We start from the raw sequence: 24,640 nt of genomic DNA on the forward strand, positions 1-24,640 counted from the left end.
CCAGCGATCTGCGCAAATAAGTTCCCGCAAACATTTTTCCCACAAAAATTAACTCCAGAGTAAATATTCTCTAACTTAAATTCACTTCACAAGACTGAGAAGACTGAGAAATCCTGTCTACAGGTTCAATCATAACTTGTCTCTTTCATTCAGAAACAAAGAAATATTGGTTTATTGCTTGAAAATATGTATTTCTATTGCACTTACTCAATAAGGTAAAATAGAATAGCAAATGAAAATCAGGCATTTTATTGCTGACATGTGGGTCTAATGTCACATGCTAGCTGCATTTTACCATTTCTCTATGCCAACTTATTGATTGCCTCAGACTCAATCACCATGCTATGATTTATGAGATGCAAACATTAAAAACAAATTATGTTATGGTTCGATTCTTGACCCTTTGAATGTAACCTTGGAAAACAGAGGGCTTGGCCTGTGGAACTTGCAGAGCCCTGGAACTTGGCGAGGGATGTGAAATGTTAGATTCTTGAGGTACATTTCAAGGACACAAATGACTTGTGTTAATGCAGTATAAAGAAAAATGGACTGTCACTTTGAAAGAAAACAGCCTGAAAGCCATGTTTTCCAGATAATTACGTGGACAAGATTATCTGATTCTATACATATATCACAAATTGCTGTAAAGAGCACGGCTACCCACTTGCAACTCATTATCATTATTAAAAATTAATGAAATTTCACTCACTTTTGACATACCACCAAAGTTTACAAGTAATGGTCCAGTTGGCATGGTGGAGATGGCTCTAAAAATAAATTATACAAAAACAGTCATCAACACAGGTGAATTTTTTTTGTCTCAGTCCAACGCAGTCACACTGCCAACACTGCTGCCTGGAAACGTCAGGTTGCACTCACATATTAGAGAAATATACTGCATATTGTAAAGCACAGATTTTAAGCAGTGGTATTTAAGCCAATCATGAGAAACAGCAAAATATTATGCTGAATGAACAATAATAAATATTAGTACATGTATATACACACTCAGTGATCTTGGTGATTTAAGCAATCTGATTGGTTCGCTATCTCGGACTATTCAACAATATTCACCTCCTAGCGAGTGGATAATGTGTGAGCTCGGTGTTTTTCCCATTTTTTTAGAGAATGATCTTTTAAAAGTAGACAAAACCCTAGGGCTGAATTTTTTTAAGGCAAGAAGAGACTTGGAAGGATTCAATACGTCGGCGCTTTTCAGTTTACTGTAGCTGAGTTTTGTGCTTGATGGACTGTTTACAACTCCCGTGTATTCGCGTAGAAGAAGCCGTTTCGTGAATTCAGCGTTTTCTAACAAGAAAATTTGGCTCAAAAATCGAAGTTTATACATAACAAACAAATTTAAAAGGAAATGTTTGCAAAAATTCTACGTTTCAAGTAAACAGGAAAAAGAATGATACATGAAGACGACGTCTTACCTTGAGCAACCAAGCCACCATTTTGGTCAGCACTTCATGCGAAGAACGACAAAACAAAACCTTTTGGCTATAAACTTGGTGAGTCAACAGAAAACAACAAAGCTCTACTTTTCTTCTCAGGTAAGGAAACAGTTCAAACTTTTAGTGGTTACACTACCATTACACTGTTATTTGCGAACTGATAAACTTGTAAACTTGTTTAAAAGTTGCTTTAGTTTTAATTTTTTCCTTTTTTACCCATTGTAAATATAATAGGATATGGTTGTTAATTTGTAAATATTTTTCAATAATGACTGTAAAGCGCCTTGAACATAGGATAAGAGCGCTATAGAAATAAAGTTATTATTATTATTATTAGTATATAGCCATGCATGTTTGAAAATTCTGCAAAGATCTATTTTTAAACTTACGCGTGATTTGATCTGTCAATCAAATCGTACTTTTTAATGGTTTCCTCTCTGATTTTGTTGAGATCACTTCGTGTGTATATACTAAAACAATTATTCTTTTCAACCTCGTTGAATAGTGGCTTTGGGAATATTTATCTCGCCGCTTTCACGGCTTGGTAAATATTTAGCCACTATTCACCTCGATTTCAAAGAATAATTGTTAATTAGTACCAGCGTTTCATATTATGATCACCAAGTTTTCATTTTGTATTTTTTCACATTGTTCTCTTAAAGTCTGTTGCTATTGTTCTTTTGCTTTTGTTTTACAACAAGCTGTCTGTGGAGGAGGGGGAATCATTGCATGACAAGTGCATGTTTAAAACAAGAAATGGCAAACTGACAAAATGGTGAGATCACAAAAGAGTGAAATTAAGGTGACTCGACCCAGTTTTTTTGGGGGGGTACCATCCTACTTTGAAGCTCTCTGGTATCCCCACCTTTACTTTTATCGTAAGTCTAATACATAGAATGGATAACATATAGATCAATCTACAATATAACATAAAATTTTTGGCGATGGGAGTAAATGTCACGTGGTTATAATGGCATGCCCCTTTGAGGTCTGAGTCGAAAATCTGCTGTTGCCGGCATTTTTTCGTGAAAATCTCTCGGCTACACATAGTGCGCATTAATGCCTTACGCTGAACAGAGTTTCACCAAAATCGTAAAGACCCAATTCGAGAAATTCAGCGGTTTCCAAATTTAGGTCATAATTTATGCGAAAATGATAAGCAAACTTTACACGGATTATATCTAATAAACTATGAGATTCATCTCTTTATTTTGGGCATCGTTATAACAGATGGGTCCTTGCAAGTCAGCAAAACGCTTTAGGGCCTTGTAAATGCGCGCGATTTCGAGCAAAGCAAACATATAGAAAATATAGTTTTCGCTATTTGTTGACGTTTGTCAGCGTTTAAGAGTCCTTCTCACGAAAAAAGCATTTTCTTAAAAATTCGTAGTTTTTTTTCCTTCAAATTTTTTCAGGACCACAATTGATTAACTAACTACCCGGACTCTGAATTTCATGGTCATTGAAAAACTGTGACATTACCTTCTATAAGCCCAAACTTGAGTAAACATTGAAGATTTTTAGCGTTTTGGCTGAGTTTGTGCTTTGGGAGTTGTCTATTGTTTCTAGTCTGTCATTATACAGCATTCTTGTTCAGCACGCGTGCAAAGACCGCGCTTGGCTGACTTCCGAATGCTCACCGAGATATAATAATTTTGGTACAGTGAGACAGGCCATCGCGTGATACATAGAGGTTTAAGTCACAATTTTTAATCAATTCTCGTGCTTCTTGTGCCTTTGCAAAAAAATCAAGAAGTGCTACACACTAAATCTACTTACTATTAAAATAATATCATTTTTTCATAGGTTTAATGCAAGCCAATAATTAAACCAAGTCGTGACGGGAATATCTCGGTGAGCATTCAGAAGTCAGCCAAGCGTGGTCATTGCAAGCGTGCTGAACAAGAATGCTGTATAATGACAGACCAGAAACAATAGACAACTCCCAAAGCACAAACTCAGCCAAAACGCTAAAAATCTTCAATGTTTACTCAAGTTTGGGCTTATAGAAGATAATGTCACAGTTTTTCAATGACTATGAAATTCAGAGTCCGGGTAGTTAGTTAATCAATTGTGGCCCTGAAAAAATTTGAAGGAAAAAAAACTACGAATTTTTAAGAAAATGCTTTTTTCGTGAGAAGGACTCTTAAACGCTGACAAACGTCAACAAATAGCGAAAACTATATTTTCTATATGTTTGCTTTGCTCGAAATCGCGCGCATTTACAAGGCCCTAAAGCGTTTTGCTGACTTGCAAGGACCCATCTGTTATAACGATGCCCAAAATAAAGAGATGAATCTCATAGTTTATTAGATATAATCCGTGTAAAGTTTGCTTATCATTTTCGCATAAATTATGACCTAAATTTGGAAACCGCTGAATTTCTCGAATTGGGTCTCTGCGATTTTGGTGAAACTCTGTTCAGCGTAAGGCACTAATGCGCACTATGTGTAGCCGAGAGATTTTCACAAAAAAATGCCGGCAACAGCAGATTTTCGACTCAGACCTCAAAGGGGCGTGGCATTATAACCACGTGACATTTACTCCGATTGCCAAAAATTTTATGTCATATTGTAGATTGATCTATATGTTATACATTCTATGTGTTAGACTTACGATAAAAGTAAAGGTGGGGATACCAGAGAGCTTTAAAGTAGGATGGTATCCCCCCAAAAAAACTGGGTCGAGTCACCTTAAGTGAAATGACTTTCCTAAACAGTAAAAACAAATGACTCCCTGTTTTTTTGTTGTGTCCAGTTGCTATTTCTTTGCATTCTAAGAACTGGCAAAACTCTGCTCTGCATGTAAAAACTCACAAATCTTGTTGTGCCATCACATTTGTCACTTTCTGTTTGTGACCTATCCCAGTAACGTGATCTTTATCATTTCAGGGGTCTCTCCTCTTCCCAGGGGCTTCTCAGTTTTCAAAATGGTGTCAGTTTCTGCCTCCCCATCCCCTACCAAAAAATTGTTTAATACAAGTCATGCCCTGTTTAGCAGAGCCCGGTGGCCCCTGGTGTATAACTTTTGCCTTCCGGCAACTAGAAAATCTCAGATTTTTCATACAAATCATATGTTGGGCACCCTAGATTTCACAGTTTCAGAGCACTGGGCTCCCTTCAATTTTCCTTAAGTAGAGCACAGCCTTGAATTGTTTAGGACAAAGGACAAAATGCAGGCCATCTTGTTTTAAAGCCATTTGTTGGCAATTGCAATAGAGCAAATTTCACGTTATAGTTATTACTTTTGGGTACTTGGAGTGCAAACAAATTTCATCTAGCAAATCATATCAATCATGCAGGTAATAGTACCCTGTTTATAATAAGGATAGACTTGCATGAAATTATATACTCTGTTCATTTGTGGAACTATTAGCAACATTTTTTTGGACTTTGGACTTTTTACTTCTTCATCCTCATATGTGTAAAAATTGACGGCAGCTTCACTTTGTAATATGCTCTGCCATCTCAGTTGACTTCCCCAAGGAAGAGCTATTTTCAGCACATGTGTTGAGCTTGCGCATGCACATCATACAAGCTCTGCGTGACAACAATCTCGTCAACAGAGCCTTCAAATCTTATGGCTGGTTGGGAATGCGCATGACAACTCCAACGAAAGAATAGTAGGGAGGAAAACCGGTAAAAGGAAAATATGTATTATTTCTATATAATTTTAGTCATTTCACCATTTTGCTATTTGGTGTTTTAAACACACTCGCATAACAACACTGAGAACAGCTGCACCACAAGACTGCTTACCTGCAGCATTCTGGGGTGATATTGCACAGCTCACATTTTAGCTTTTTGATTTCAACAGCTTGTTTACCACAGTGCACAGTGAACTGAGTCAAGTGTAGTTTGGTCTGAAATCATACAGATCAACAGATCAACCATGTGACTATGTGTCCCAGAGCTGTCACTAATATTTCAAATTGCCAGGGTAAATGCATCTAGTCAGTGGAGAATATTGAACATCTAGGAAGTTTTCTTTTGCTTCTATTTTATATTTGCTTCTTATGAAAGTGGCCAATGCTTGTAGTAACAGGGGTCAGCTCTAGTGTCTAGCAGATGGATATGATTTTAGAAATTTTCTCAAGTTCAATACTATTAATTACCTAAAACAAATGTCCAATTCTTGACTAATCCTAATCCCTAATGCATGGTACAATATTAATCTGTTATAATTTATGCCCCTTGGGTATACCTACAGGAATTTGACTTGTTTTCTAGGTCAGCAGTCTATTTCCCAATGCCAGGCTCCTTATGGACCTCACAAAGTTGTCTCAGGTACAACATATGCATGAGAACATTGATTTATGTTTTACTGTATTCCAACAAAATATAGCTCATGCACACACAAGGCAAATGAGAAGAGGCACAGTGACAACCTGTCCCAGAGTTTGCCAGGTGAGGAGAGTAACATGGAAAATTGAACCATGCATAACTACCACATAAACCACTCAAAAGCGGACAAAATCAGACTGCCAGACACCTTTACTAGTACAGCTAACACCAGCATGAAAGAACCCATTGATTTGTATGATCAAATTTCTTAATTTGCTTTTAATATGTAGGCGTTTTTATGTGGACACTTTGATAAAGAATGGTGCGATTTTGAGAAGACATGATGCAATTCAGAACAAAAAATTATGCGATTTGGAACATGAGTGATGTCATTTCGGCCATTGAGAAAATAATGTGATTTTAAAGAGAAATCGGAAAGACCGTAAAGCGGAAGTACAAGTGCAAAGGGTTTCTACTGCTCATGAACTATGAAGTTGTAAAGTAACACGTTCCCAGTAAGATCAATCAGTAATCAATAGTTAACTTTGTCATAACTAACCTTAGTGTTCAAGGCAAATCTGTCTCACAGAATGCAAAGTCTTAGAAGACCGAAGGCGTTCAACAAGCAATCAAAGTATTAGTGAAACCTCAAGGAAATATGGGAAATAACAAGGAATCTTGGGAAGGTGTTCTTCAGGTAAGCCAGGCTTAGGCCCCCGCCCGGTTCAGACGCCAAATTATTTAGGGCTGAATTGTAGCTGAACTAAGTTCAAAAGGCAAAAAAAGCTCAGTTAAAATGCTTCCTAAATATGTTGTAATAATTTATACATTAGGTTCGGTTCTTAAAAAGTTCGGCGTCTGAATCAAAGCTGTTCCAAAGTCGCTCCAAAGGCGAAATTCCCGGCACTGCTAAGCGAAAAGAACGTAAACGGCTAAGGGCCTCTTCACATGAGCCCGGTTGACAGGGCTGGGGCCCGTTTCTCGAAAGTCCCGATAATTAACGGGCCCGGTAATCTGTTACCGTTTACATTAAAGATCGAGGTTTCAATGGTTTTGCATCCAACATGATAAAACTGTCAGTTAATGAAACAAAATGGAATAGTTTGTTAGCCAGGACCCGCGCTCTTACTCTTTATATTTCGATTTAAATATTTGATTTCGGGCCCGAAAAGTTACCGGGACTTTCGAGAAACGGGCCCCAGGCCCGGTATATATTGGGATGAATTTCGCCTTGGGTTAGACTACGAGTACTCCCTCATTTTTCCTCAGGGATAGTCAAGAGCGAACGAAACGCGAGCGCGCGTAAAAATCATCGCCTTTTCTCGCGTGGGGTGACTTTCACGCGCGCTCGCGTTTCGTTCGCTCTATAAATATCCCTGAGGAAAAATGAGGGACTACTCGCAGTCTAGCCTTGGGTTCATATGAGAAATTTCAGCCCGGTTTTCCGAGATGAGAAAAGGTCAGAGATCCTAGGGAAGCGTTCTGCGCTAAATTTGAGAAACAAAGCAAACATTGTAGGTAAACCCGTCAACACCAGAGTACTTAATTTTAGGCTTGTTCATGCGCAACCGTCTGCGTAATTGTTTAGGCCTGCTCGGCTTACTTGTGAGACAAGTGCAGTGCCGGATACAGACCTTGAGATAAGGGGGGGGGGGGGGGCTATCATCCAGACCCTCCCCTAGATAAGGGGGAGCCCGGTCTCCAAAAACTTTTTTCCACTTTTCGGGCCTCAGTTTGGTCTAAAAATAAGAGGGGGGGGGGGGGGGGGGCCTCCCCTGGATCCGCCACTGACGTGAAAGAGAAATTTCTTCGCCCTTGAAAGTTTGTAGTATTATGGCTGATCACCCCTTTTCAAATTATATCTACTAACAAAAGCACTCTGTGCCTCAAATAAATTTTATTTCGTGTATAACGTGAGTAAAGAGAAGATCATCATAAAAATATAATTCAATACATTCCATTGTTTCACAAGAACTTAAATAAATTATACAATTTGTGAACTACATGTTTGGTTTCCAAAGATAAACTAGTTTTCTTGACGAAGCAAATTTTTGTCCCATTTTCTAGGATTATTAACCCTGACCTGTCCAGCAAATTATTCGCAACTGTACACTTAACGTTAAAAAAAGGAGGTTATAAAAATATACAATTTGCACTTCAATTTCGTATCAAGAGAAAAAACTCTATGCATCACAGAACTCGAGGTTGTTAAATGGCGCATTTGACCCTCTTTATTCCAACGAGTTCAAAAACACGATCCACTATTCTGCAATGCGACCAATCGAATGCATCCTTAGATAAACCACTTATTTGCTAGAACAGTCTCACCTTTTAAAGTAATCATGAAATTTATTTCTGCTCATAAACAACCACTTATTTCTTTACATTTTAACGCGGTTTCTATGGATTCACAAGAAAATGTCTCCGAGCTAAGACCAGTTGCAAAAACGCTGAGACACTCCGACGAAAAGCCGTTCTGTTATATTTAAAATCACTGCTAGACACACATCTGTGAGGTATAACACTGACACTCTCTCTCCCCTCCATTCAAAGTTGTTCCTCCAAGTTTTGAGCATGGCTGGTATAAAACTTTCTAGCTTGTAGGTTTTAAATTTTCTCAATTTTAATGCCTAGTTTGTGAGTACCACATTGCACTACTGGCATTACTGATAGTTACAAGGAAAAAGGGGTTACTAACTAGTTCAGAGGTAACTAAGCAGAGATATGTTAAAGAAACTTAACACATACGCAAAAAAGATTTCAAAAAAGGAAACTTTATCATCTCGGAAAACTACATGTTTACACAAATTTTTCTTTTTGGATTCCATTGGTCTACATAGTGACAAGCCAAGCAAAATTAATGACGTGTTAAATGGTAATTATAACTTTCTATGACTGGGAGAACCTTACATGCGCAGTACTGAACAAAGACGATATCGTTTAATGCACCTGTCAATGGTAAGACTTAAGAAGAAGGGGGGAAAACGCGCATCCAGGAAAATTCGTCATTCAAAATTTTCAGTCTAGGCAAGAAAAGGCATCGGAGAATAAAATCAAAATCTGTACCCACTTACTGTGATAGCTCCCCCCCCCGCCCCCCGCCCCCCGCTTCTCTCTCAGCCCACCTTAGTGCTTAACATGTACAGGTGCATAATAATAGACGAAAAACTAAGATGTGGCCGGAAGCAGCCTGACAACCACAGATAATTTCGTTGATTTTGAGACAGCTCATTGAGGATTCTGATCTCCAAAATGCTCCAAAGTCAAAAAAAACACAACCTAACCCCAAAGGATATAATCAATAATGTCTATCAACGGTTACTTAAAACGTTTGGATCAATTGAGTGATCAGCATCTAAATTTTCCTCACAATATCACTGCTTAATCAAACAGAAAGGTCATGAGAGTTACGGAAATGATCACCAATGTCCTGATTGTTAAACAAATTCTCCTAATCAGTGACATGGGAAATGAATGGTGAATACTGAATATGGCAGCATGGATAAAAGTCGAGACGTTTTCAAGTTCTTGCCTTGTGCCTTAAATGACAATGTAACGTCTTCTCCCTTATTATGCCTTTTAAAATTCATTTTATTTTAGCTTTCAACGTATGTAGTAGCAATACAAGAGTATAACAACGATATTTAAATGTGGTTTTTAATCAATTTTTTTGCCAAAAAAGCTGAATGATACTCTTCAAACTGCTCTTTTAAACAGTGATTTTATAAGTGGAAATAGGATGTTGATCATTGATGCGGCTTAAAGGATAAAATTGAAAACTAAACGACAAGTCTTCAAGTTTATTCATCAAAAGTCATCGACACGCTCTGCGTATTTGATTCTTTCTCCCAACCCTATAGAACCAGTTACACTAAATTCGAAAGATGTTTCACGGCTGAAACGAAGAAAACTAGACGAACCTTTAAGGAAACAAGTCATCAAAATAACCAGAAACTTTCCAAATCATGGGCAGTTATACTTTGTTTTAATCGGACCAGCCAATCTGTTTTGAATGTATAACTGCACATGATTGGACACCAATTAACAAGACGGTAAATGATCATAAAGGAGGCAATGTAGACAATTGGGCATGAATGCTATAACACAGATAACTCAAATGGAATTGACAAAATCAATGTGCAGAGTACACAAATTATTGTCCTTACTAATTTTTACACCTTGATTTTTGAGAAATAATTGTAAATCTTTCTACTTTATAAATTTACTACTTGAAAACGTTTTCATCAAGGTACGCACTAAAGAACATCTCACTGCGCATGCCGAGAGCGCGTTCACAGAATAGTTATTTTAAATATTTACTTGCCCTCGCTTTGGTGCGAACTGGTGACGAGATAGTGCATGTGTTACAAACGTATTAGCATTTGTTTCTTTGTATACCGAGAAAATCAAAGTTTCTTCCTTTCATTCACTAACCTTTTTACAGACGAAAACCCTTGTCAAATTTTCGTTTCCGTGATCAAAAACCTTAACAATCTTTCCAAGACTGAGGACCATGAGCATACATGCTAACAATACGCCTTTACTGTAGCGCCCCTAGGGACAATAAATACTATCAACCAAGAATAGCCTAGAGTTTGCAATCTGAAACTCAGTTCGAAATGTCACCAACTCTTTGATTTCGACTTGGGAAGGGACTACGTTTTACATCAACATCTACCTTACGTGCGCTGGTCACGCTATCCCCAGATCCCTCTCTGGCTAAATTTTCGCTTTGCTCACGTGACGCTTCCCTTTCACGTGACAAGGGAGGTAATTTTACTCCAGCTGACGATCGCCGCACTGGATTTTCTTGCTGACTCGTTTCTAATGACGTAACTGACGTAATAGAGTCACGTGGGTGACGGTTAGTGGCCTGCGCTACACTTGAGTCTGTACGGTTTTGTGTAATGGCGTATTCTGGTGGAAGATCTTCCTGGAACGGGCTGTCGTCTGAACCTGAAGCACTTCTAACAGTTACTGTAATGCCGGATTGTGGCCTCCCTTCATTCCGCGAAGCGCTCAGAGCAGACTCTTGTTCTCTACGGGTGCGGCGAAGTTTGTACTCTCGAAGAAACGCTTTTGTCGCTCGTCTACCGGACTAGAGAAAAAAACAGTAGGTAAAATTAGTTTCCTTTCGAGGAGGGCAGCGCTGGACCTTCAATGGTGACTTCACGTACCGCCCTAACAGAGATGGGTCTTTGCACGAAAAGGTCACATGGTACAAGAAGCACCTTACTGGATGGTAAACGACGAAGCAGGACCTTGAAAAAAAGGACATCAGTAGCCTTTTGAAAGAACGGCGCATGTTCGTTTCCAGTCTCCAGAGGATGGGACGGAAAGCACACTGGGAACAACGACGTGAACGACGACATGTATAAATTTGTTTTATTTAGCCGCAAGGAGAGTAAAAAACCTCTTGACCTTGTGACTGATGGTCCTTCTTCTTATGTTTTAGTTTTAGCTGGTCAAACCTGCGCTAAACACTCAATTGTCCATCCTAAAACTGATTGCCTTATAAAGGTTTAACTACATTAACATAAGCCTCAGATTCTGTGTTACATGGTGCTGTTGCAAACTGCTTTAAGGTCAACTTCCAAAATACTTAGAGAAAAAAAAAAACTTAATAGAAGAAAGAAAATAAAGTATCCTTGGAGGTACTTTCAACTTGATATTTCGCAAATTCTCATGACCTACGTTAAAAGATGGCAAACTAATACGAGCAATATGTTTGAAGATACTTACTTCAACGAGGAACTGTTTGTCCAGATATTCCAGGTTAAAATCGTTTGTCTCAATGTAATCAGTATCTATACCAATCGTTCGCTCGACATCTTTTTTCTGTAAGCAAAAAGGCAAAAAAAGATTTCATTTAATAGATCTATACAGGAAAAGAAAAAAAGAAGGAAAAACTACTGAATAAACTGATATAAACGCCAGTGAATTTTTCTCACCACACCATTGCAGCTAGGGCGGGACAAATGGAAGTGGCACGAATATCCCCAGAACGGATTTAGTAGTAAGCTAGGGATGCAATAGATGAACGACCTAAACAATGGCCCTGGCCCTTCAAACAATAGCAGGCCAATAGACTACGAGTAGTCCCCATTTTTCCCCAGGGATAGTAAGGCGAGCGAAACGCGAGCACGCGTGAAATAACCCCACGCGAGAAAGGTCAGACGCAGTGGGGTGATTTTACGCGCGCTCGCATTGCAATCCCACTACTATCCCTAAGGGAAAATGGGAACCACTCGTAGTCTTCAGTTGCCTGCGTGCATACGTCTTCTATTTCCTTGCAACAAAGGAAATAGGGGACGTCTGCACGCAGGCAAAGTCTACAGGCCAATAACAACAGATGTATCTGACAGCATCTTGGCTGCAGAAAGACTCTTGGAAAGAGCGCGACTCTCGCGATTGTCATGCGTCCATCGAAGAAAAATATGAGTCAGAAAGAAGAGGACTAGTCTGCTGTCAATAATACGTAGGCGCACCACTTACCTCGACGTAAACTCTTTTAACATTTACAGATAACGCCGTCTAAAGTAAAAGATAAGGGCAGAAACTGCATTAAAGAACAGTTGCAAATCTTATGATGAAGATTTCACTGATAAGTGAAAAGGTATTAGAGATTGCTTATAAAACAAAATGAAGCAACAGACAACACGCAGTTTTCAAGGCTCCGCCACCGGGATAATCATTACTTGCGTGCACATTGATTTCACTAAAATATAGTGTTTCAATGCCTTTTTGTAGCTACAGTTCTACCTTTTTTGGCGTATAGATTACAATATCATGGCTCCTAATTTTATTTCCAGCAGTCTTTGAAGTTCAACACAATAACTAAGAACACTTACAACCTTGAATTATCAGGAGAGCTTTGAGAATCACCAATAACATTGCACGTGTAAAAATCTTTTTTTGTTCACCTGTAGTGTCTGTATAAACTCTCCTAAATGTTTTATCTCTTTCCTAGCATAACCAAGAAATCTCGTTTGTAGATTAACTCCCTTTTTCTCAATGAAAGCCATTAACTCTTGAAACGTAATCTGCAAAACAAAAGTTTATATCAACCATTTTACCCCCAGAATCATTTTGACTAGAGGCAACCAGGCCGTTGAATTCCAACCCCAGCAGTAAGTTGCCAGGTAAGATGCAGGCCCTACAGTATGTAGCCCTATTCATTTGGTATGTATGAACCATACACACCAATCTACTTTCACTTACTATGTACATTTGAGATTTTATTTTCTTTTTAACATGATTATTGTATTGTATAACGCGCTTTTGAACATAATTATTTGCATGGAAAAGGTGCCTTTTAAAATTTTTTATTATTATCTTTAATTATTAATATTATTATTATTACTTGAAAACGCAGTCGGCAATCGACAACCGTAATCGACATCAGAGGGATCTTTTCTTCTAGTACGGACGGGTAACTTTGGAGGTTAACCAAACAAAAACTGTCAAACACGCGGAGTTTTTTACGAATTTTATGTAACCAAGGAGGAGACGAAGCCTTTTTCGCGCAAACGCATCAGCGTGGAAAAGGCTTCATTTAATTAGACTGTGCATGGAGACAAAATGGTTCTAACCTCTCCATCTTCGTCCGTATCAAGTTCTTCAAAGGCTGCTCTGTAATCGGCATCTGGGCCGAATAATAACTCCGCATCTTCCCTCGTAAATTCTACTGGCTACATACAAAAAGGATAATAGCGAGGTTGATTATACCAAGCCTTGCTTCACAATCTAAAGAAAAAACACAACATTACCTGCTAAAAAAGAGTTGTAAAGTACCTTCTTGAAGACGCCTCTTAGTTCCTTTAAATTAATAATGCTGTCCTCATCAAGATTGTTCCTTTGCAGTTCCTACAAGATACAGAGATATCAGCTCCATTAATTATTTCCAATTCTATTAAACAACGTTTCGATCGCAAGCTCTTTACTCCATTAAATCTTTTCATGTTAGTTACGAATAATTGACTTTATCATCAGGTTTGATAAAACAGCATCACAGTTTCCTTTGAAACTAACGAACGAACGTAGCTTTCTCTGCCAATCGAAATAAATATTCCGCACGCCTTTTAGTTTATTTCACAAGGAAACAGTTAGCCAGAGTGTTCCTCAGCTGAGTAGAAAAAAATATTGTGACCTCATCGGTTTGCTTTCCCACGGTCTGTAACATTGACGACATTACGAAGTTGCCTTGAACTTCTTTTTGAAAAAGAGGCTAAGCATGAAAGTATGAAGTCTTTGATACGAAAGTGGATTTTTATTCACAGTCAAAATGAAATCATTTTCGTAAGAAAGATTTTGGCCTCAGTTTGAAAGTAAGATTTTCAAAACAAATTGGTGTTTACCCCGCTTGGCGAGAGTTAGGTGTCGTTACAAAGAGCAAGTGTCAAGTGTTAAAATTACTGCATTAGGGACCTTACGATCCGACAACGGCGACGTCCATCAAAAGGACGCTGAAAAATAGACTCCGTATCCTTTCAAACCATTTCGCAATTATCCCAAGTCGCCCAGTTACTTAAAAGAAGGGAATTTATGTTAGAACTGAAGAGACGGGGCCGCACCCGAGTTCAGACAGAGAAGGTAGAATTTATCACCTTGCCGTTCCCGTCCTCAAACAATAACTTAACATTTGGTCATTTCACGTTGTAGTGGTTCAAGGAAGGGCGGCAAAGAAATGTACAAAAAAGCGTGATGCACGTGCAAAGTTGTTGTTTTGCTAACTAAACCTATTGCTTTTTGACGCTGCCGTTGCCGTTGCCGTTGCCGTCGCGTCGTAGTTTCGTAAGGTCCCTGTTTTTTACTTCACACAAGTACAACACAGTTGACATTCTTTGCTCAGTACGTAAAAGCAAGAAAACAGTAATGTCACGAACCGCCATAAATCTTCCAACAGCCTTCACCATCGTTTGATGCTCCTGATGCATTATGGCCTGTTGGTGTTGTAATTTCAGTCTCTGTCTGCAAAGTAATAATCAGCACGTTAGCAGCTTACAAGATTTCTCATTATAAACCTGATTCTTATACAATGAAAAGGAGAAATGATATAAATATAAAAAATATATGATTGAAGAGGTAGCTCATCAACGAAATGGCTCTTATCTGCCATGTTTTGAATCATACTAGAATTAAGAAAAGCTGGAGAGGAGGGAAAATCCGCAATACCTACAGAAATACTAACAACACATGATATCGTGTAGCCGAGTCTGGAATTCTATCCCAGGCCACATTGGTGGGAAGTAAATCAGTACTCAGTCCGACCACTCAGAACACACAATTGGTCATAAGAGTCCCTACTCTAGCATTATTCTCCAGACCAGTCTCTCTCTACATTAAGCAACACACAAGTACCACAGAATTAGGTATATTCATTTCAAAGTTAAACTGCACAAAGATGAAAGCAAGGACTAAACATTACTTGGAGAGCTTGGTGGCTGGAGGCTTTGGAGGCTTATTGCCTTCCCGTTCCGTAAGAAGAGTTTTCATTAGCTCTGTCTCGGTATGTGAATACTGGAACAACAACAAAAAAGAAACAGTTACATATTATAAAAGAAAAAAATAACTACAAAAGGTTGACAAAGCAAGTATACTGAGCAAGGGGCAAGGGAAAAGGACCAAGAGTAACTCATACTTGAATTCATTCTTATTTCCGACTCGCTTAGGAATAGTGCTAGTCAATGATTACAAAATAAGGCCAAAAAGAGCTACAAAATTACTTATTTACACTTGATCAAAATCCACACTTATCATGTAAATGACATTCAAGGATAAAAAGCAACGCTATTAAAACCTGACGTTTTGGCTACGACATTTCACCATCATCAAATGCAAATGAAAGAGACTATGAAACGATATAATATATAGGACACAAAGGTGTGAAACACAACATTAAATTTGAAGAACAAAAGAGTGTAATAATTAAGTGAAAAGTGTGCTGGAATGCAGTTCGTTTGAGTGTTTAAGGTTGGCATTTAAGTCACCAAAAAAGTAACACTTCACAAGTGCAAAATATATGCATCATATTTTTTCATCACATAATTTTATTAATTTTTTTCCACTCACCAAAACTATTCCTAGTGTTTTATTATTCCATGTTCCAAACCGCTCTGATTTTTCAAAGAGCTTTGCAAAATCTTCTAGAGGTTGTAGTCGCTTGAAAAATGTGTCTTTAGGATCCATTGATAACCACCACCCTAAAAAAAAAATTACCAATCAACACTAGCTGTAGTCATTGTTTTGATTATTATCTATGAACACTTGTCTAAAATGCCATTAAGGAAAAAAACTGTCAAAAAGATTGATGAGCTTTAGAATCAGTTATTAATGTATTGCTGCTCCACAAACAATCTTGAGTTAAAAACAAACATTGATTCATAAGGAAGCTTAGACTAAAAGGGCAGTTGATGCCATAAAAGAGTGAGGCCCATATGAAGTCTGTATGCTCTTTTTCCTTTAGATCCATGGACAATGGTAAGGCACAAGAGAGCCCGGCATGGCTGGACAGCCACACGGCTAGGCCCTAGCCCAGTTTATGGAACATTTTGCATGAGACCAAAAAGATACGACAAGTGTTAGCTTGCTCCTCACATTCCAAACCACATTATAGAGACACTCAGAAATATTTTATCAAAGTGATGCTATTTTGCTACCCACACCATAAGTACATTAGTTATTTGCAGGATGCAGAAAATTATAAGATGAGTTGAGTTGAGTGGCCATGAGGGACATAGGAGTGTCACACCCGCTGCCTCCTGAATGGTATAATGGTACATAAGAGGGTTACTCTGTAAAAGCATTTTGCCAGTATCCACTCCATATATAAAGCTGAGGTGAGGAGAGACGTACTGTGTGAGGGACAGTTAAACTTGTCTTAACTGGAACAACAAGTGATGTGGCACATGGCCAGGACTTCAGGTCTAAAATCCTGATTCATCATTAGCTATCTCATGGGGAAGTAAATAAAAACAACTGCAATTATGAATTCAAAACTACTCACCATCGAATGCATGAATTGGATAATTGCACAAAAGGCCTCCATCTACATACACATCTTCATAATCATTATTCATTTCACGTACACACTGAAATACACCTTCAAAAACAAAAAGAGCTCACATCAACCAAACTATCATAAATTTTATCTAGAAGACATACAAAAAATATTGATATTACTACCACAATATATGTACTACAGAGTACATTGCTCTTTTATAAAGGAGCCTGCAGAATTGCTTAAACAGCTAGGCCTCTTCTTTTCATAAACAATTCACTGCTTCTCTTCCTGAGTGTTGACAACATTTTGGATGCAAAAATGTAGAAGCTGTACGTTTTTTTATTTTCACAACAAATGTACATAATTGTAGAACCAGATGTTCCACAATCTGCAAACGTGACATGTAACATACAAATGTCAGAACCTGCAACAACAATACTGCTGTCTTGAACTGCCGTAAAGAATGAGCTTGTTTACCTTATGCCATAGGGACACACACTTCGAGGGGGAGTGGGGGAGGGCATTCCCTATAATGGACTATGCAAGGCTGATACAATGCCTGGAAGAAGTTCGGAATTTAAAAAGGGTTGGAAAAACTGCCATTTACATGTAGGTACTTTCAAAATGCCTCGAATCTGAGATATACCTAACAGCTGATCCACCTAAGTACTGGTATTTAACAACAGTTTTTTATGGTTTAAATGGTTTTCAATAAGTTATTAAAAAATAATAATAATAATAACAATAGCAATTCTGAAGACATTAGACTTACCAGGAAGTGCAACAGACATTCTAACAGCTCTTCTTATGGGTGTATTTGGAGTCGTCTTGGGGTGAAAGTACTCCACTGACATCTGATTCAAGTTGGTAACCACAATACACAGCTCTTTACCAAACCGCTCATACACCTGTACATGTAAGTATTTATAACAAAGTGATTCTTTATGCATGCAATTCCTTTGCAACAAGACTGCATGGAAATACAATAACCACAAAAAAGTTTGTCAGAAATCCTTGGTTCAGAGACAGCCCTACAAGTGAATGGCCATGTCATCTTCATCCTTAACATATCAACTAGAAGGCGAATGTGTGTTTGTGTGTGTGTGTGTTGGGGGGGGGGGTTGCGGGGGTGGGGTAGGGTAAGATGCTACATAGAGTGAAGCAGCAGCAAAGTGCCACTTTAGATGCTGAGTTCCAATCTCACCTCTGGTACCTCAAATCTGAACCAGTGCTGGAAAATTTCCACTGTTCTATTCTATTCCACTCTGTTCTAGTCAAGTCAATGTGAGTTTTTATTTCTGTTCAACTTGTCAATGTTTGGAATTAATGTAATTAAGTTAGCTGGTTTATGTCTCAAGAAAATATAAAGAAAACTTAGTAAGACGTTTTGTCTTTTCTGACCATCTGCTAAGAACATTATCAAGGAAAATACACAATAATATCACTGACATCAATGCAAATACTGATGACAAAAATCAAGTCAAAGATTATTATTATTACATCTCTACAAACACAAAATATGGGCATTTTTTCATATTTCAAGGCTGTATCCCTTCACTGTGACATTAAAAAGCTGTTATTGTTGATCGGAACAAAATCACTTTCCCATTGAAAGAGAATGCACTAATCAATGAACTTTAACCTTTTTCCTTTAATGATACTTTGTTATTCAGTTTGCATTTTCTATAAAGTTAAAAACATGCAGAAGATTTTGTACTAAAGTTTGTACTAAAGTGTCGGTGTACTGAAAAATTTAAATTCTTTCTGTTATAAGAAACTTCTTTTTTACCCTATGATAGAAAGCATGTGCAAATCAATCACTCATCACGGAGTTCAAGCACTGAATAAGTTACTTTGTGTGTGAAAACTAGGAAAAAAGGACATATTCATCATCCTAGCAGTTAATAACTGAAATTTCTTTTTCACAGCATTATCTTACACAAGTCACAATACAGTCAAACCCTGTTAATACAGACACTGTTCAAGGCTGCCATAGAAAGTGTCACATGTATTATTATTCCATATTAGCGGGGTTGAATTTAGAGATAATGTATTAATAAGGACTCTCTTTCCCCAGGAACAAAGCAAACTGTCTGTAATAATGAGGGGTCCGTAAAGCGGCCGGGATCTGACTGTAATTTACAACTATTCCACACACCTCCTTAAATGTAATATCGCCATCACCCGTCCGCTCCTTAAGCTGTTCTCCAAACCATTTCAACATTCTCTTCCCTGGATTCCAGCCAAATCCTTTCAGTAGGTTTGGAAGAAGGCTACAATAACCACAAGTATGATCTAACAAAACAAAAATACCAAGATCAAATTACATTGAAACTTATCAAAATTACACCCAGAAATAGCAGCATGGATCGAGGCAGCATGGCTTACATGCAAGGGTCTGCAGGAGCACAGAACTTGTAATTGGGTGGCCCAGGGAGGGTTCCAATCCTACCCTGTTTGCTAGCAGGATGTTTTTTTTTTTTTCGTAGTGTAAGGTTCAACTCTTCAGAGCCTTTAACTATAAACACTGCCCTGCATGGTATATAGAGGTTACTACCAAAAATCACTAAATACCGGTATGTTTTTATATTAAATACAAGTCCCTGTAAGCTTTTGATTGGCTCACACTGTATCAGCATCATCAAATTACATGTAAAGAAAACTGGTGCTATGTAAATTTCATCATTATTATTTTAATTATTTTTATTATTATTTTATCTACTATGGAAAGCTATATGAGACATTACATGGGAACTGTACACAAATCTCTTAGTTTACACCAGCAGGAGATCACCCTGTGATTAATGGACTTCATGTAGCATCCTATATTCAGGGCAGTAGTCATTTCATTGCTAATCTGCACCATCAAGTTTATATTAATTAAGTACAACGGGTATGAAACCTGACAAATTTATTTCTCATACTTTTTTGTATCATTTTTTGGAAATTGACCATGCAAGACCCAGATTTGATATTTGGTGACCCTCAGAAACACTCTACTCTTCTACCTATACCTGGAAAATTACATGTACATGCAGACCAGGTCACCCTTTGATGGACAAGACAAAAACCGCTGTATTGCTAGGTTACTTTGTGTAAAAACACAGGTCTTGAATGACATTTATAGAAGTTATAAACAAACACATGGGATATAAAACCCACCAACTAAAATCCGTCTTAAATCCTGTTCCAGAAATTCCCTCAAGTCACTTGAGTCATACCCTAGTGATATAAGTGCTGCAATTATTGCTCCTGCACTAGCCCCGGCTACTCTTTTAATGCTTCTCAAGATGCCAGCAGATTCCAACACCTGTTGATTGAAGTCAGATAAATAAGGAAGACTGTACCATAAATGAAACTCATCCACAGCACCCATAAAAGCACTTGGTAGAATATATATGCCTCTTACAGTGGAACCTCAATATCACAAAGGGCCAAGGGGCAGGTAAAAATTAATGTGTTTGCTATATGGATTTTACAAATAAAAGCTTTTTCAAGGACTGACGCTTACAATACAAATTACCTGTTAACCAGCGTTACTCAAATTCTTGTATGAACAAAATGCATCTATTGAATGGCTGGCAACTTGGAAAGGGCATATATATAAAAAACAGTTTACATGTAAGAGACAATGACCCAGTTCCTCACAAAATAGTTAAACTTTACCCAGGCATAGTTCAGCTACATTTCTAGAGAACTTTTCTAGTCTAAGAACTTGTAAGTGGATTTCTCTGTTTTCACATGACATCACCAAAATTCAAACTAAGAAGCTATTGATTCTCTTGAGTTTCCACTTTCCACTTTTCACTGTACAATGTATTACAGCACCTACCGTGTAGCATGAAAATTTTGCAGGAGTTTTATTTTGGGAATTGGCGATTTTTTGTCGTTTGCGGGAACAAATTTTTGTGGTTCCAGATGACTGAAATTTCTGGTGGGAACTAATTTTTGCGATTCTCTGTTCAAGTAGCAGAATATTTAAGGTATGTTGAGTCAAAGTTCACTCTACTTACATATTTAAGGGAGAATAATATGGTAATCACTGTAATATCTTACTGCACAAAGGGACTGAACAACAGCAAAACAAAACAAAAGCCTATCCCTACCATACACAACAAGTACATTAAAAGCAGAGTTTTTAATTTGACTGAAGGGAGTTAATTTTTGCGGCATTTTATTTTGTGGGTTTTTTTCTGCGGGAACTAATTTTTGCGGATCGAGGTCAATCCGCAAAATTCGCAAAAATTAGAACCCGCAAAATTTTCATGCTACACGGTAGACACCTTTATTGATACAAATTTTCTGTTTGAAAGAATTCTTCTTTTTGTGATAAAGGATGCGAGAATTTCGAAGCTTTTGCAAGATGCTGCATTTAGCTGTCAGATGGGAAAGCTCTCTCTGTATGTGGGTAAAAAACATTACTGAGTTTTTGAGACTTTGCTATCTAAACATTCCTTGTCTCAGAATAAATATTACTTTAATCTTTATGAGTTCCTCAAGTGATGAATTCATGCATTTGTAGAAAGACTCAAAAACAGATGTTTCTGTTGGTTCCGGTGGCCATATTTGTACCCCTTAAAGGGACACCAACATGGCATCTTCATACAAAGTTTTACAAATCTGGGTGAAACGATTTTCCGAATATCTTGCACACAATAGTTTGCATTTTTATTTTTGATGGCATGACAGTGAAAACAGAGAATAAAATCCTTTTGACCCTTCATTCCACGACACTAAGTAATGATAACACAAAATGATACTGTGGATTAAAATTTAACCCTATAAGGTCAATTTAGTAAAAAATTTTAGAGTGTAATTTACCAGAGTGGCTACTGTTTTTAGATGATATTAGATCAGGAGTCACGTAGGGTTTTTGGTCCACCCACCATGATGGGCTACACATCTTGGAACATAACTTCCACTTTTAGTAGTGCTATCTGTTTCTGCTAATAAGCCACTAATAACAATAATAGTAATAGTGAAATTCTTCTAGAGCGCAGCTACACAATCTTAGCGTGCTTTACAAAGGTAAGAAATAACATATAAGAAATTTACAAAACTAAATTAAAAATGATTAAATAAAAATGTTTTGAGCTTTCTTTTAAAGAGAAACAAAGTTTACACGCTTTTAATGTCTATGGGCAAGGAATTCCAGAGAGTAGGTGCAGCTACTGAGAAACGCAGGTTTTTTTCTATATCACAGACTATAATGCACTTAGCCTCGCTTTGAAACAGAGGCTTGGGACAACTTGGAAATGGACCATACATATTTTAACAAATTAAAAAATTCCATTAAAGGTGCTTTGGATAAGGAAATTTGGATTTGGAATGTCAAACCAAATTTTCACCAAATTTTTCAATAAATCATGAAAAACAAAAGCATATTTCGCATAATTTAGATTTAGAAATGTAATAGAAATTCACGTCAGATAAAAGGAATTACAATTTGCCAAATGACGTCCATTTTTGGGTTTTTTCTGTTAATCCACAATCCTTCCAAGGCTTTCTGACTTACAACCCCCAACAATGTTTGCTGAACACTGATGATGTAATAGATTAGATCAGGCAACATTATATTATGATGACCTGGCTGGCTGCCCAAAAGGAAAAAACGGAAATATCATTCTGACATCTACTCACTAGTAGCTTGATGTAAGCTGACCGTACGTATATTTACAATTTTTTTTCTCAATTTTTCCTGTCAGGTGATACAATATTACACCCAAATAATATTAAGCTTATGGAAGTTTTTTTAATCAAATATTTTAAATTTAAAATTACACGCTTGTATTAGTTAACTATGTAGCTAGCCACTTTCATGAAGTGATGATTTCGCAAATAAGAAATTACTAACATGTGTCATATGTGATTGTTCGAGCCAAAGCTCCTCTTAGTGTGAGCTTATGTGACTTATTTTAGTTGGTAAAACTTGTTACCTGACTATACATGTATGTGTATGTCAGTCGAGGACAATGATCAAGTTACGAAACATTAGAGTGTAGTAAAACATAACACTAACTAAAACATTTTGAGAGAATGGTCGAGGAAACGATGTTCTTTCGTGGCTTCCTTAATGCGAGGCATCTGTTGAAATTGTCTTCGGAAAGGGTCAAACCGGAACATTATTGCTTTTTGGAATAGGTAACAGTTAAAATTTCAAAATCTCTATTTTTTTGTATATTCAATAAACCCGTTATAATGCCAATATGCTAATAGCAATTAGCAAATTAGCACACAATGGGTAAAGGTTAAGAACGAAATATCTCTACACAATGCACTCTCAATATCTTTAGATAAAACAGAAATCTCAAGCGTATTTCTCAAAGTAAATGATATAAAAAGTCTTAACATATAGAATGTTATATTCCTTACCAATTCACTTTGTTTCATAACGGAGGCAAATTTTTTCTTCGAGGAGTTAAGCCGTACTTCATTACGAATGCAACAAATTAATCGCGATTGTCAAAGTTGTTGCTGACATTGAGGGGAATGCGACAAAGAAGACAAAATTCAAATACGCTTCGATCTCTCAGACCTTAAACTTGCGTTTTCTTTCACGTAAAACAAACTGGAAGTAAAACTATCTCTGCGATGCCGAGTAAACAGGCCGTAGCGAAGGAATCTCGGCTGGATGCAAAAAGTGTCATAACAATCAAGGAACTTGAAAACAAATCAAAACAGCAACACGCACTCTACACTGACCTGAAGAGCACCAACATAAGCCATTCCTTTGTTGCCCCCTCCTTCAAAAACCAAATTTTCGAAAGGAAAAGGGAAATCTCTGTACATGTCCTCTTCATGAGAAGTACTCCCTCTTCGATATCTGTCCGTAGTTTCAGCAGCTCTCAGAGATCCTATACTTCCCAGTAATGAGGCCGCTTCGATGAAGTTGTTAGGAAGATTAAGAGAAGTTGCGGATTCTTTCTTGGGTTGTCCATTAATCATATCATATTTTGTGTGTCCGTTCATGTTCTTGCTAATAGGTCGAGCCATGTCCGTGGGTTCGATTTTCCTGCTCTCATGAAATCGTCGAGAACTAGAGACCTTTCTCTGTCGGTATTGCGGTGTAACCCCATTGAGGTTATTTATATTCTCGGTTCTTTGCATAGCCGGTCAGATCTATCCCACAATGCACTGCGGAACACTTGAAGTCATCTGTAAGTACAGAAAGTAGATTACAAATGAAACGCAATATGTAATAATCCATGAACTCAAATTTAATAGCTTCAAACTGTAAACATGCAACGTATTAAGAGAGAGCAAAGAGGATACAACGCGAGCGGTTCTTTTTTCTTGTGTTTGCGTTGAGAGATTTGAATGGAAAAACATTTCGCGTTCGCGTCATTTTAAGGGCAGCCGCGTTGATGTATGACATATTTCATAGTTCTTCGTGAGCAAGTGCACTGAACGAATGAATAGAGTGGATTTCCTGTCACATTGACAGGTTTATCCCTCCGCAACTTTATGAAAGCATCGACATTACCAATCTAAATGAACAGCGAAGTAAACAGAGAAAATGCAAAACATTATCGAACTTGGACACATACATGGATCTATTCAAGGTCCTCTTTTGCCAAAACTTCATTATTTCTCGTAAATTTTTGACAAGCGAAGTGGAACCACAGTGTTGACAAGATTAGAAGACTATTGAACAAAACACAGTAATTCTCACCTGATCAAGATAGAATAAAAGTCTTTTTGTTGTGTAAATAGAAGCAGAGATAAATGAACCTCCATGAGCCTTTAGTCTTAGCTTCAGATAACATTTTTCGTTGCCTTGAAATGCAACACGAAGTAATCCCAAGATCATTCCACACCGACCAAAGCTTTGTGATTAGTAAATTAATCCGTCGCTGAGCCAATAAACACAAGTCTTTGCGAACAGGCAAAGTGTTAAT

General features: G+C 37.7%; 1 protein-coding gene across 1 annotated transcript; it reads right to left on the minus strand.

Annotated features, from left to right (window-relative positions):
• Positions 1-8,856: 8,856 nt before the first annotated feature.
• Positions 8,857-24,633, minus strand: LOC140931407 (uncharacterized). Its single transcript, XM_073381224.1, has 15 exons — positions 24,415-24,633; positions 23,445-23,897; positions 19,905-20,052; positions 18,901-19,037; positions 17,515-17,650; positions 16,746-16,841; positions 15,812-15,942; positions 15,168-15,259; positions 14,626-14,710; positions 13,535-13,606; positions 13,333-13,431; positions 12,664-12,783; positions 12,236-12,274; positions 11,483-11,578; positions 8,857-10,838 (listed from the first exon to the last, which is right to left on the minus strand). The coding sequence occupies exons 2-15, from the start codon at positions 23,847-23,849 to the stop codon at positions 10,350-10,352; spliced, it is 2,145 nt and encodes a 714-aa protein (XP_073237325.1). The 5' UTR covers positions 23,850-23,897; positions 24,415-24,633; the 3' UTR covers positions 8,857-10,349.
• Positions 24,634-24,640: the final 7 nt, after the last annotated feature.

Source organism: Porites lutea, chromosome 3 (assembly GCF_958299795.1).
Source record: "Porites lutea chromosome 3, jaPorLute2.1, whole genome shotgun sequence".
Taxonomy (NCBI): Eukaryota; Metazoa; Cnidaria; class Anthozoa; order Scleractinia; family Poritidae; genus Porites; species Porites lutea.